Source organism: Diplotaxodon limnothrissa, linkage group LG9, assembly GCF_057381915.1.
Source record: "Diplotaxodon limnothrissa isolate DT_005_m linkage group LG9, D_limnothrissa_male_GT1.1, whole genome shotgun sequence".
Classification (NCBI taxonomy): domain Eukaryota; kingdom Metazoa; phylum Chordata; class Actinopteri; order Cichliformes; family Cichlidae; genus Diplotaxodon; species Diplotaxodon limnothrissa.
In genome coordinates, this window is record NC_140604.1 from 12,426,485 (window position 1) to 12,441,622 (window position 15,138).

General features: G+C 39.9%; 1 protein-coding gene across 1 annotated transcript in view; it reads left to right on the plus strand.

Annotated features, from left to right (window-relative positions):
* The first annotated feature begins 9,809 nt into the window (after positions 1-9,809).
* The window catches only part of olfm3a (olfactomedin 3a), a 30,268-nt gene continuing 24,939 nt past the window's right edge, over positions 9,810-15,138 (plus strand). Inside the window, exon 1 of the mRNA XM_085361957.1 lies at positions 9,810-9,929. Coding sequence (XP_085218083.1) covers positions 9,810-9,929 — 120 coding nt within the window. The remainder of the gene's footprint in view (positions 9,930-15,138) is intronic.

Below are 15,138 nucleotides of genomic sequence, written 5' to 3' on the forward strand. Positions count from 1 at the left end.
TTTTGTAGCTTTCAGAGCTATGGATGGTGCACTAATGTCTGCCTGTGTGATGTTTCTGGTAAGAAAAGAAGAGAGTCTTGACAAACTGAAGAGGATGTAAGAAGCATTGTAAGTTTTAATGCTTTTCGCAAATAGGGTATAGATCACCAAATGCTAAACATGCAGTGCTGAGCAAGTCTTGAGCTAACCTATTTTCTTTATATTTTTATAGAGTTTGCATGTTTTATAATGAGCTTGAAAGTCAACTTTCTTCTTCAACACATCCTGGATTCTCCTAGGCAAGCTTTCTTGTACTCTCTTTAAGTAGTCTTCAGGAATAGCTCTCCAACATAGAAGGACAACCGAACCTCTTTTGTGCCTTTTGTTCTATTCTCTGTCGAGATTATCCCACATTGCTTCAACAATTACAAGATCCAGGCTCAAGTTTTCAGGTTATGGGTCTTCAGGAATTACCTTGTTGGCGAAAAACTGCTATTTTATGCCTGTTAACTGTGTTAGTTTTGATATATTTCATATATATCTAACATATATTAGTATTAACTGTACACACACTTAAGTAGCATCTTTATTGTGGAAAGTTATTTAAAGAAAATCAGTTTATTCCTTATTTCCTCTGATTGGAGATAAACACCTTTAATCAGCTTACAGTGTTTATGCTTGTGTGACATCAATCATGTTACAGAAAAGAACCCCGGTGACTCAGATGTCCCCCTGATTTGCACAAGTGCTGCTCTTGTGTTACCTTTCACTAAAAGAACACAAGACCCCTATAGATAGAGTTGGATGTCTCGAGACCGGTCTTGGTCTCGGTCTTGGTCTCGTCTCGACTTGGTCTTGGTGTTGTCTTGGTCTCGATACCCTCTGGTCTTGGTCTTGTCTTGGTCTCGGATTAGGCGGTCTTGACTACAAGTCTACCTATAGCTCTATGAGATATCTCGAAACATTTTTATTTTTCATTAATGTGAACAAACACTTTTTTCTGACAGACACTTGTCATGGACAGGCTGTCTACGTCTTTTAAACCAGACTGGAGAAATCCATGGAGGCACATTGTTTTTATGGTATAAATTGGATGCAAAGCACTTTTTTTCAAATATTATGTCACTGTTGCCACTATGATGACAACAAGTTAAAATGTTGCATTGCACAGTAGAACTCTATAACTCCTTTGCATGAAGCAGCACATCATGCTTCGTGGTATGCTTCATCTCTCATGGGTGACTCAGTTTAACAACCACTCATTGATTTCTTGAAAACACATTCACAGGTTCACAGGTGATGAATCCTACAGCCTTTACTGCTCTGCTGACCTTTCCTTTGGCTTCACCATGAGCTTTATGTTATCAGTGGATTAAAGTTACTTATTTCAATTATTAGTCATGTTCATATGGAATCCACACATCGCTTTTGGTGCTTTTTTCAAACTTTTTGTATAAACTGTAATGAAACTTGCCTTGATGAGTAACGAACCTATCTCAAACATATCTTTCACAATTCTTTCACTGCAGTAGAGATCTGGTGCCATGAAATATCAGACACAAAGGATCTATAAAACTGCGGCTCTTATTGTCTGTGTACCATTATATACTTTACATGCCCCGATCATACCGCTGTGCCCTGCTTTGGAGTGTCTGATTTTTGGAAGTGAGACTGGCAGCTTCAGCTTGAACAAGGTAAGTACTAAACAGTTAAAAACACCGTCGACATCAGTGTTTATCTAACAGCCATGCTGCTACTTCAAATATCTGGAGGCTTTACAGATACCTAGTACCTCAGAAAAAACAGTCCATGCTGGAGTGAAAACGTGCCCATACTAAGATGTGTCCATGTGAAGTGCTCACACTTCCTTTGGACTTGGTGTGTTCTTATCATCCACGGCTTAACTATCTTTAAAAGTCGGCCCTTCCATGCTGAGCTAAAGCTCAAGAGTCCCCTTCTGAACAAAACCACTGGGAAAACAAAACAAAAAAACCCACTGTGGCTGCTGGTAAATCTTGTTTACTGAGACTCTGACTGGCCAGCTCCCCAGACTACTTATTAGATGCCCTACAAAGAAAACTAATGTAGATGAACATACACACACACACACACGCATTCACACACAAACATTTATCCCTCAGTGATGCATTAACCTTTAACCTCAGCTTACATCTGGTAAGCACACAGACATATGTGCAAACATTTCAGCTAATGTGAAATAACACTATTGGTGTCTCATACACCAGCTAAACGGCTGATACATTATGGACGTCTGTACTTCTGTGTTTTGCTGATGACCTTTGATAAGTCCAAAATAGAACTGAAGACCACAGGGAGATGAGAAGCAAAGAGAGTGTGAGACTGAGCTGTTTCAAGGTGTAAAAAACAGCGATCGGATGGAAGCTTTGAATTAGCAAAACAAATAGCACTATTCAGAGATGGAGCAATGAATGACGCAAAAGCATTGTACATAGATGTGTGTTAACAGCTTTGCACATGACAAACAGCAGAGCCTGGAGTTCCCAAACACAATCTTCTTAAAGAATATAGAAATAAGCCCATTGCTCTCCGAGCAGTAGCAGGTCTGTTTAATTTTAATTACTCGAACTTAACCGTCTGAACCGGCTCTGTTCTTGCTCCATTAAGACTCCATTATACTGGTGGGAACAGGCATCGCATCACTTCTGGTATTTCTTTTCTGTTCAACTACAGATTTAATTCCTTTAATTGTCCCAGGAAAAAAAAACTAGAGGTCGCATTTAATTAAGATGCAAACACGGATGCAAGCTGCTTTTCCTTTCACTGTCAGTGTTTCTTCATTTAAAAAAGAAGGGCTGAGAAAGTCTTTGTGGGGCTCATTGGTAAGCAGTGTTTATGGTGGTGTAGAGAAAACTGCTTCACTCCCCATTGCTGTAAAACTATGACCAACATTTCTGTATGCTACTGAAGAAACACTGTGCTGCAGTCTGAATACAGCAAACCACCGGGAACAGCAGACTGCTGAAAAACATCCTTTAAGGAACTCTAAGGAATTAGAAGTAAAATATGAGGGGGTGAATAAGCAAAGGCCACAAAGCACAATGCTAATCTGATCTCACCTGGTGTAATCTAATTGGTTTGGTGGGGAAAACATGATCCAGACTTGTTCATGGTAAAGGTTTTACACATTTATTCTAAGAGCATTTGGGGGCATCACGAGTGAACCAGACACAAGCTTAGTGTCCACCTATGGTGTGTCCTAACTGTTTTGTTTTAAAAGCTTTATAAAGAGTCAATTAATATTTAACCTTTCATATTCCCGATGTTTGCACTTGATGAAGGTGGTTTCAGTTAGTATGGACTTCTCACTTCTTTGAACTACCTTCAAACTACCCTCAAATTACTATATTCCCCTGGAGATCTCAATGCTTTATTGCCTTTTTACCTTTTTTGGGTGCTATCTGTTTAAGTTGTCCTGTTGCTTTTGTCTGCTCAGTGTGTTTTATAAAGGTTTTTCTTTCTTTCTTTCTTTCTTTCAGGTAAAACTTCTGAAAACTAGAGTTTAATTTTAATGACACTGCCTCAGAGTATAAAAATGTAATATTTACAGCTTAAAATTAGATTTTTTGTTTTGTCTTGTCTTTTAAGCACGTTTAATAATATAATTCAGAAGTAAAACTATTTTTTCTGGTATTTTTGAAATCTCACTTTGGCATGAGGATAAGGAAACTAAAGTGTGTCTTATTCAGAGAGCTCAAGATTTTGCTTGAATGTTACTGTTGACTAAATCTGGGGGTGTTTTTTCCAGGTGAAAATAACAATAATAACTTTTTTAAGGCTTAGAGCTTGGGAAGTGAATGAAGAATGTTTTCTTCTTTTTATAGACCTCCTTCTATATATGTAAATACATATTAAGATGGGTGAAAGAAAGATAAGGTTGAATTGCATGTCTGTTTGATCTGTGTAGCAAATGAATCAAAATGACCTTATTTTAATCATCATGTACATTAGCCATAATCCTCTGCACAATTCTACTTAGCTACCCCGTAATTTGTAGCAGCATGAATAATAATAACACGATATTGGATGTGGCTTATTTGAATGAATTTCAGAATTAAACATTTCATCAGCTACACCAGCATCTACTGAACTGCATTCTGAGTAGGACAAACTGGAGATTTAAGTTAATTTTTTAAGGATTGACTGACCTTGTACGGATGAAGAGGAAAGGTGACCAATCAAAGTTGGCTGGGATCAACATTTCTAGCACAGAAATAATGTTGAGGCATCAACCAATCATAAGTCCCTGTGTTTACACAGTGTAACACTGCGCATCATTGCACAGTGGCAACAGTGTCACTGGTGACACTTTGTCTTTACTGTATGTCACTTTTTCTATTGTGCTTTCATCCTGGCGGCTCTTTGATGCTCAAAGCGAGCATGTCAGCATGCTTATGTTACATCATCTCTAATTTATATAGATAGCTATAAGATTATATCCCATTATATTTATCATCCCACTTTCGAGTGTTAGCACACCAAGAGGAGTCAATTACCTCTAATTACATAGTGATGTGAATGCCATTTTTATGCCATAAAACTGTGATGCTGCTAATAATTATACATGGCTGAAGTTATTACAATTTTTCTAGAGGCAATATGCAAATTCTGTGTGAATGCAATGTAATGCTTTTCTAGTCTTACTCTCTATTTAAATTGTTTTAGATCACAAGTCTAGACGCTATACACTAGGACTTTATCCACCTCTCATCCATTACCTAACAGGAGTCACTGTTTACCCTTTCCGTGTCTTTGGACTGTAGGAGGAAACCCATATAAACAACTAGAAACAGGTAGAAAATGCTGACTACACACAGAGAGGACAATTGAAACTGGAAGCTCATTGCTATGAGGTCAAAGTGCTAACCACTGCACCACCGTTACAATGCCCAGAAGTCTGTAATACTTTGTCTAATCTAAAGATAACATGGACGTGAAGGTTAAACCAAAGCAAAAGCCAGGCTATCACTAAAGTATTTAGCATTCATCACATGTGGACCATGAATGTTTGTGCAAGATTTCATGGAAATCCATCCACGAAATACGTATTAAGATCGGTCTAAGAAAGATAAGGTTGAATTGCATGTCTGTTTGATCTGTGTTGCAGCTGAATCAAAATAACCTTATTTTAATCATCATGTGCATGTACATTAGCCATAATCCTCCTTATTTAAAGGTTAAAGTTTGTACAAGTTCAAGTACAAATGTATTAAAGCATCGAACTGATGACCCTGTGAAGAACATTTTACTGATTTATGCTTTTAGTTTGCTTCAAAGTATGCTTCAGCATTCTCACCATGATCTCCAATTCATAAAATAGCAAGGATGAACTTTTCACTTTTAGTGCTTTGCTTTTTGAAATATTTATCTTAACGTGGGGAGCTGCAAACGTAGAAAGTGAGTGTGTGTAGCTGCTTCAATAAAAAAATAAGAAATTTAGAAATTTGAGAACAGAGCTCAAAAGCTTTCAAACATCCTGAAGAATAAAGGATGCTCGTAACAACCGGCTTGTTGTCTAGAAACATAGATCAGTGTAAGACAGTGAAGAGCGAGAGAAGCAGTCTGGATAGACTGAGACTGACAGAACTCAACGAGAACCCCCAACACAGTGTCACAAACCAGATGACCAGATCATCAACAGCCCTGCTGACTACCACTGCCAGCATGGCATTATATTGCTGCTTTCCTCTCATCACTGTACCCTGCACCAGCATCTCATCTCCCTACTGCTGCTTCAGTTATGAATATCTCAGACATGATATATTCGTGAAACTATATGAATGTAACCACAGAGCTGTGCAGTAACCAACTTTGTAAATAAAAATCTCTCAGCCCAGGTTTTAAATAAGAGTCATAAAGAAACAGTGGCCCTCATCTTCTCAAGAAAATGTAAGGAACCACAGTCTATTCTCAATGATGGCTTTTTATTATTACAAAGCCTGTTTTGCATCTGCTATTTCCTCCCCTAAAGTTTAGTATATCATATAAATGCATGAGGTGGGAGAAAAACACCTTCTTAGGCCGGAAAAGCTATTTTGCATCAAGTAGATATACTCTTTTAGCAAAGTCTGAGCCACAGTCTTACAGCCAACACAATACATATCTATTCCAGCATGATTTTTTATACATATATTTTAAGTGTGTGAGTCCCAGCTCTCAAGTATGATACCTGAACCAAAAGAACAGAAGTAGACAGTATGGACCAATACTAAGCTTCTCTTTATATATAAAAATAATTTGCATTATTATTTGTCCTGATGGCATTTAGGTAACCAGTATGGAGACATACTGGTGATACTGGTTAGTACTCATAAACAAATTCTCTGATGTTAGGTAAAATGAGTGTTTCAAAAAACTGTTTCTCTTTCTTTTTTTTTCTTTTTTTCTCAAAAAAAAACTGTTTCTCTTAAAACACTGTTTCAAGTCAAATTAAATGGGTATTTTCTCATTGAAATCGCTCTTGCTCAAGAGCTATTTTCTAGTAAATCTCCCATTTTACTTTTCTAGTAAAGTGGGAATTTGTTATTTGAACATACAGTTATGTGAAAAAGAAAGTTTTCACAGGAGTTTTATGCATTATTGTGAAAAAGTAAATGCACCCTTGCTCTTTCCATAGTAATTAAAAGTCGCATCAAGTTGCAACCAGGTTCTGTTAATTAAATGCATTTGATTATTTGATCATCAGCAAGTGTGAGCACCTTTTGTTCGTTGGTCTGGAGCATGGAGTGTGTTAAAACAACACCACAATGTTCCCAGGAGTGGACATGCCAGCAATTCTAGCCCAAAGTCAGACCGTGTAGTGTTCTAAATTCAAGAGCTACAGCTCAGATGCTACAGGCATCAGTTAGCATGTTAAACATTAAAGATCATGACAAAAATATTAGAAAAAGACTGAATGGCTTGCTTAGGAGGGTTTCCATGTGAAAGCTTCTTCTTTCTAACAAGAGGATTGTAGGTTTGCAAAGTTACATCTGAACAACCCACAAAAGAATGACCTTTGGACAGACCAGACCAAAGCAGAGATGTTTAGCCGTAATGCATAGCACCATAATTACATATTACACAAACACCCAGCACCAAGTGCCACACACCAGGTAAAGGGTTGATCATTTGGGTGTGTTTTTGCAGCTGCAGGACCCAGGTACTCTGCAGCCATTGAGTTGACCAGAAACTTCTTTTTATGTCAAAGTATTCTAGTGTCAAATGTGAAGCCATCTGTCCAACAGCTAAAGCTTAGCCCAAATTGGGTCATGCTACAGGAAAATGATTCCAAGCACAGTATCTACACAAAAATGGCTGCAAAGGAGAACTGAGGTGCTGCAATGTCCCAATGCTCAAGAATGTTGTAAAGAACAGTGGACCAAAATCCCCCCACAATGATGATATAGACAATGATTACTTAAAGCTGTTGTTGCTATGAGTGATTCTAAATCATGGGGTGTACTTAGATTCTCACAGGACTTCACGGAGTCCAGTAAAAACTTTCTTTTTCACTCATAATCCTCCATCCACTATATCCACAGATCTCTAGCTGAACCACATGTGTACAGATTCAGTGCACTGTACCTGAAATATTTAGATATTCAACATGGACAGATTTCTCCATTTACTATTAAAGCTTCTCTCTCTTTCTCATCAGTTCAGTCGTGCATCTGCACTGCTTTCCTCAGCTTTTTATTTTTATTTAATTTCGCGTTTTTCCTTTCAACAAGTGCGCTGTGCACCACAACTGCATTTCCATATATACAGTGGGGCAAAAAAGTATTTAGTCAGCCACCGATTGTACAAGTTCCCCGACTTAAAATGATGACAGAGGTCAGTAATTTGCACCAGAGGTACACTTCAACTGTGAGAGACAGAATGTGAAAAAAAAATCCATGAATCCACATGGTAGGATTTGTAAAGAATTTATTCGTAAATTAGGGTGGAAAATAAGTATTTGGTCACCTCAAACAAGGAAAATCTCTGGCTCTCACAGACCTGTAACGTCTTCTGTAAGAAGCTTTTCTGTCCCCCACTCGTTACCTGTATGAATGGCACCTGTTTGAACTCATCATCTGTATAAAAGACACCTGTCCACAGCCTCAAACAGTCAGACTCCAAACTCCGCCATGGCCAAGACCAAAGAGCTTTCGAAGGACACCAGGAAAAGTATTGTAGACCTGCACCAGACTGGGAAGAGTGAATCTACAATAGGCAAGCAGCTTGGTGTGAAAAAATCAACTGTGGGAGCAATCATCAGAAAATGGAAGACATACAAGACCACTGATAATCTCCCTCGATCTGGGGCTCCACGCAAGATCTCATCCCGTGGGGTCAAAATGATCATGAGAACGGTGAGCAAAGATCCCAGAACCACACGGGGGGACCTGGTGAATGACCTGCAGAGAGCTGGGACCAAAGTAACAAAGGTCACCATCAGTAACACACTACAACGGCAGGGAATCAAATCCCGCAGTGCCAGACGTGTTCCGCTGCTGAAGCCAGTGCATGTCCAGGCCCGTCTGAAGTTTGCCAGAGAGCACATGGATGATACAGCAGAGGATTGGGAGAATGTCATGTGGTCAGATGAAACCAAAGTAGAACTTTTTGGTATAAACTCAACTCGTCGTGTTTGGAGGAAGAAGAATACTGAGTTGCATCCCAAGAACACCATACCTACTGTGAAGCATGGGGGTGGAAACATCATGCTATGGGGCTGTTTTTCTGCCAAGGGGACAGGACGACTGATCCGTGTTAAGGACAGAATGAATGGGGCCATGTATCGTGAGATTTTGAGCCAAAACCTCCTTCCATCAGTGAGAACTTTGAAGATGAAACGAGGCTGGGTCTTCCAACATGACAATGATCCAAAACACACCGCCCGGGCAACAAAGGAGTGGCTCCGTAAGAAGCATTTGAAAGTCCTGGAGTGGCCTAGCCAGTCTCCAGACCTCAACCCCATAGGAAATCTGTGGCGGGAGTTGAAAGTCCGTGTTGCTCGGCGACAGCCCCAAAACATCACTGCTCTCGAGAAGATCTGCATGGAGGAATGGGCCAAAATACCAGCTACTGTGTGTGCAAACCTGGTAAAGACCTATAGTAAACGTTTGACCTCTGTTATTGCCAACAAAGGTTATGTTACAAAGTATTGAGTTGTATTTTTGTTATTGACCAAATACTTATTTTCCACCCTAATTTACGAATAAATTCTTTACAAATCCTACCATGTGAATTCATGGATTTTTTTTTCACATTCTGTCTCTCACAGTTGAAGTGTACCTCTGGTGCAAATTACTGACCTCTGTCATCATTTTAGGTGGGGGAACTTGCACAATCGGTGGCTGACTAAATACTTTTTTGCCCCACTGTATATCCTACCGAACAATCATTCCCCCATCATTACTAAACTGATAAACCATTACCTCTTCAGCATTCGGATAATGATCTCACACCTGAAACCTCCTGTCCCACAATGGCCTCATTAGCCATTTAAGACATTATCTGCGTGAAGGTTGTGTAAATGAAAAATCTGGTCGCTTTTCACAAGGCATTCAGCACAGGCAGATAGATAGAAGTGCAGTCACATGGTTGGAGCGCCTCCCCTGCAGCTTGCTGGAACTGAAATATTTGAATATTTCCCCCTGTCTCAAAACTTTTTTTTCCTCGGCACTGCCCTCAGTCGGAGCGCTGTGTGTGATGTCGCTGAACGCGTGGTTGCAGTGCCGCGGTCGGAGCGCTCTCTCTGCGGTTCCACAGCAATAAAAAAAAGAAAGAAAAACGCGTGAGGTGAACAAAAGGACAGGAGCTCCATGATAAAGGACTGTATCTTGGAGAAAAGTGGCTGGCCGGAGCCCGTCAGCATGCGGGTCCTGTTGAGCGTCCTGTACCCGGTCCTTTCCCTCACCATCTTCGGATTGTATCCCTCTATGGTGAGTTTGATTTTTTGACACTTGTTCCGTTACAGAGCGAGGATGTCGTTTTCCGCGCACTAGCCTGCTAAGGGGTGAGGATGCACAACCTGTAGTTTCTCCACAGTAACCCTCGCACTGATAGATGCCACAGTTTGTTCTACGATGGTATGCCCAACTTCGCTCTAAAGTCGCAGTGCTTTAACGGGATTTAATGAGGTTCACGAATGTGCAGGAAGTACAGCACGTCGGTTTGGGTTTGGTGCGCATAGCTGCCCTTATTTCCATGAAAACTTTGAATAAATATAATGCCTGGAGCCATTCTCTAAAATGTAAACTGAAGCCGTCCCACATTTTTTCTAAATGCAGTGCTAGTTAGTAGAAAATGCGTATGGCTTATTACCAAATACACCGTGCGTTCTTTTCTTTCTTTTTTTAAATTCACCTGGGTCTGTTTTCCCAATAAGCCAAAAAACGGCCACGTAGTTAATTTGTTCAATTTCTTTATGAAAATAAAAGGAAATCATTCTTTTGTGAATAATACATTTTGGTTCGTCACCCATCTTGGCCACTTGTGGATGTCATTTCGTTTGAAAGCTGAACAGGTTGTAATGCAGTTGTGAGAGAAGGTGCACAGCATTTCACCGTAAGCTATGGGCTGTTTCCTGTCTAATAGATGTGAAGCTTCAGCCCTAAGCCACCATCCGTGCCCTATATGGTGAATACTTCAGCAGCAAAATCTTCCACAAAGGAGCGTCTCGCTCTTTTGTCAGTGACGCTGTTTCTGTCAGGATTTGTTGGTTTGTCTTTGCGTTTAACCTTCAGAAAATTGGAGGAAAGTAGAATTTCAAGTGTAGTTTTTTTGCTCAAAAATTCAAGTCTGAAGCTCAGTTTATCGAGCTCAAGGTTTTCTGTGGAGCTGTCCACTCTGTGGTGCTGAAACTGTGGTTCTTCCCAACTGGAAAACCAGAAAATCGACTTCATCCAACATTTGTATGCAGTTTCCAAAAGCGCAATAAGAACACTCTATGCTTTATTCATAGGGGTGAGTTCCTTGATCCTTTACTAGTCTTGGAACAATTAGGTGATTAATCAATTAGCGCACAGACAGAAAATGAATAGGTGGCAGTTTTTTTAATGAGTTCATTCTTTATGTCATCAAGATGACAGTGTCTCCTGCATATACGTCCTCAAAATACTGCCTCCTTTTTCTCCTTCACATGATTTCATGATTCCTCTGTTCTTCATCTCTAACTTTTATCTGTATACTTTATAAGTTAGTCAGTTGATTAGCTCATCCCTGCTATATACTGCATATGTTTTCATTATTTCATCACTAGTGAACTCTGTAAATCTGCTCGTTGGTATTCTCTCTATATTTTAGATGTTTTTTCTGCAAAGGCAGTTGTGGTTTCCTCTGACTATCATTCAGTTCGCTCTCTATCTTTTATCTCTTTGTGATTAAATCGATGAATACACCGTTGCCATTGAGGAGATATTGTGCTTGATCAAGAGCTGCATGCAAATTGCTTGCATGGCCCCAAAGGCCTTTCAGCTTCAGTGTTTAAAAATGATCTGGAAAGGGAAACCTTTTATGGTATTACACTAAGCTGGAAATTATTAAGCTGTCACTCACATGCTTTCAGACCTTATACATAATGCTTTCTTCAGTGTAGTAAGTGGTGGCAGCTGTTACTTCTTGGCATTTAAGTTTATTTGTTCATTCTGCCTTCATTACCCCTCAAATGTTCAGTTGGGCAACTTGAAAATAACCTTTTACAAACCAGACCTTGGACAAAGAGGCTAGAACTAAGGCTAATGGTATGAATTTTCCTTTGTTGCGGAGTGGCACAATCTGGTTTGGCAGATATTACCTCTGCAGTGTAGACAATGGATCCCTAAAGAGCTTTTGTGAGAAAATGAAATATTTGCATAGTGTAGTTTTCCCTTATGGTCTGTGCCAGCCGGGTAATTACACAGTGGCTGCTAACGGCACAGTGTTACTCTCATTATGATCAAAATGATGACTGGGATTTGTGTTTTATGATTACACGTGATAGTCTGCACCCAGAGGACGTATCGATTGAAGAAGAACGAGAGACGTAATTGACCTGAAGAGTCTGACATCAGTCCTGATGCCAAAAATTAAACTGCCCACTTCAAATTCAACACCCATATCTTTCCTCATAGTCCAAGCTAATAGCAGCAATTTTGTCTATAAATAATCACACAGTGCTTTTATGTAAGGTGTTACGTGTTAACATGTTTTAGCGAGTGCTTAACACGATAGGCTTTTTTTTTCATGGCGAGGCTTAAAGTAATCAATGACTGACATGTCTTTTGCGACAAAAGGGGCAATGCTGTTTCCTGTGGAAAGTTTTTTCTTGGTGAGACAAAAACAGCAAATCCCTGTCAGTTTCCTTAGAATAATTAATTCTTCTTTGGATATAAATGACAAATGATGTGCACGACTGCACAAAACATAACTGGTGTGAATAATGTGAATTTTTCTGGGGATTTTGTTACAACACCAGTGGGATGGAGCTTTGTGTAGGCGCTTGCCCTCTCTGGTAGCCATTGTGAGTAGGTGGCAGGCAGGAGTACACAACCTGCAGGAACGCACACACACACACACACACACACACACACACACACACACACACACACACACACACACACACACACACACACACACACACACACACACAGAGTCCAAATAGTCCCTTTTATTAATATAAATGCCAGGTTTGTCAGTTTACAGAGATGCTGTTTTCAGCCTCAGTTTTGGCTGAAATGTTTCAGGTCACTTAATCAGGTTTTGATCACATATGAATAATATGAAATGAAAAATGATCATGGGTGCATGGGAGAGCATACTGTGACTGATCCAACACTGATCATTAATCATCTTAAACACAGAAAGGCATTTATGTAGCTATTGTTTTGCGGGGCTGAAGGAGGCTATCTGTCAGGAACTGATGTTGTCTCTTGCTTGTTTGAAATCAGTTTTTCAGCTTGGATTAGCATTTATATGGATGATACACTCCGGGAAATTTGTTGAGCACAGATGCCATATCAAAAGATGAGAGGTGCCATAGGCACACACCTACTCATATCCACACAGTGGTTAAACAATGGAGGTTTTACACTTCACATGACTATTTCCACCAGGAGCTAAATTAAAAATGACATCTTCTAACTATGTGTCAACATAAACCAACCAAACTGTTAGCCACAAGTCGGCACGCAAAGTCATTAGTCTGATGCTGCTTGTTTCATGATGGAAGCAGGAAGGAGGTTGTCAGGGCTCTTGGACTGGAAATAAAGAAAGCAAGTCACCGATGATGGATGGGGACAGTTTGTGCAAACAGCAGGATAAATATGAGGCACTTTTTGGACTAAGAGATGTTAGACCTTTTGAGTCACTGAGAGGTTGTAATGACTTTTCTGTCAGTTTTTAAAAAAAAAATAAATAGTTTTGTACCTGTCTGTTGAGAAGTATGTGGCAGGCTGACGGAAGAATTCAGTTGACCTTGTGTTTGTAGCGGTTGAATTCATCCTTTTGTTTAGCAGCACGGTGTCTAAATACAGACAACTATAGACACCCACAAGCAAGCCCTGAAGAAGTTTTTACTTTTGCACCTTTGCTTCTCCCTTTTCTGGCGACTGGCCATCATATTCACTCAAAAACAGATACTTACCAAGAGATTGCAGTTATGTGGGCAATTATCAATCGCTTAAAGTTTCCATCTTTTTTTATATAGGTGATGATTATAACTCTTGAAGTGACATTTCCTCGTTTTATTTTACTTGTAGTTTTTTTCCCCTCTCATCTGAGTGACTGCAGCTTAGTTAATAATAAGTCTAAGCATAATTACAGGAGTTGAAACATGATGTTGAAACTACCAGGGGCATAGTTACAGCCCTCTCCCTGTTCCCTTTTTGATTACTATAATTACAGCCCAAGCGGTCTGTATATCAGCTGCATATTACTGGATAAGAGCTGAAAGGCTTAACATGAGAGGACTGGAAGACCTTTTTAGCCTGGAAAAATGGATCTTATACTTTCAGAGGTATTTAGAGCCAGATAAAGACAATAATTCCTGATGTCTTACTTAGATGCTGACAAACTGGAGCAGAGTTGAGTTTTTAGACTGATGTCAATAATTTAAATAGTCATTAGAGTCAAAGTAAACATGCATCAGAATGCATGAATTTCTTTCTAAGCGGTGTTTACCAGATGTGTTTCTAAAATGGGCCAATAATAGGATTGTTCTTAGTAGAGATAGGCATGTCTCCAAAAAGAACATTTTTGAAAGAGCAGGTTTGAAAGGTTGCCTCTGAACAAACCACAAGATATTTCAAAAGACATTTGGAACAACATCCTTGGGCAGAAAAGAGCAAAGTGGAGATGTTTTAATGTGCACCACCTCATACCAGCTGTCAAGCACCGTGGTGGAGGGGTAATGATTTGATGAGAATCTGGGCATATTGCAGTCGGTGACTAAGCCTTGAACTCCTCTGTATACCAGAATACCAATGCTACAGCCAACTGTGAGGCCATCTGTGACAGTTAAGGCGTGATCTAGAGTGGGTCTTGGAGGAAGACAGTGATCCCAAGCACAGCAGCAAAAATCCAACAGCATGGCTGAAAAAGAGAAGAATCAAAGTGTTGCAATGACCCAGTCAAAGTCCAAACCTCAACCAAACTGAAATGCTATGGTGGGACCTCGAGAGAGCTATGTGCAAACAAAAGCCCTTAAACCTCAATGAACTCAAGCATCCATCCATTCGCTTCCGCTTATCCTTTTCAGGATCGCAGAGGATGCTGGAGCCTATCCCAGCTGTCATAGGGCGAGAGGCGGGGTACACCCTGGACAGGTCGCCAGTCTGTCGCAGGGCCAACACACAGAGACAGACAACCATTCGCTCTCACATTCACTTCCACTTTCACACCTATGGGCAATTTAGGTTGATCAATTAACCTAACCCCACTAATTGCATGTCTTTGGACTGTGGGAGGAAGCCAGACTCAAGCACTCAAGCAATGCTGTAAAAAAAAAAAACAGTCACAACAATCACTTTTAGTTTTTGCTGTTACGTTTAACAGGGTTCTACTAGCTTTTGAGTCAGGGCTTTATTTGGCTTAATATGTTTTCATATGACTGTTGCCTGCTACAACACAGCTGAAACTTTCATGGACCTCAAATGTGCATCATTATAAAGCCAC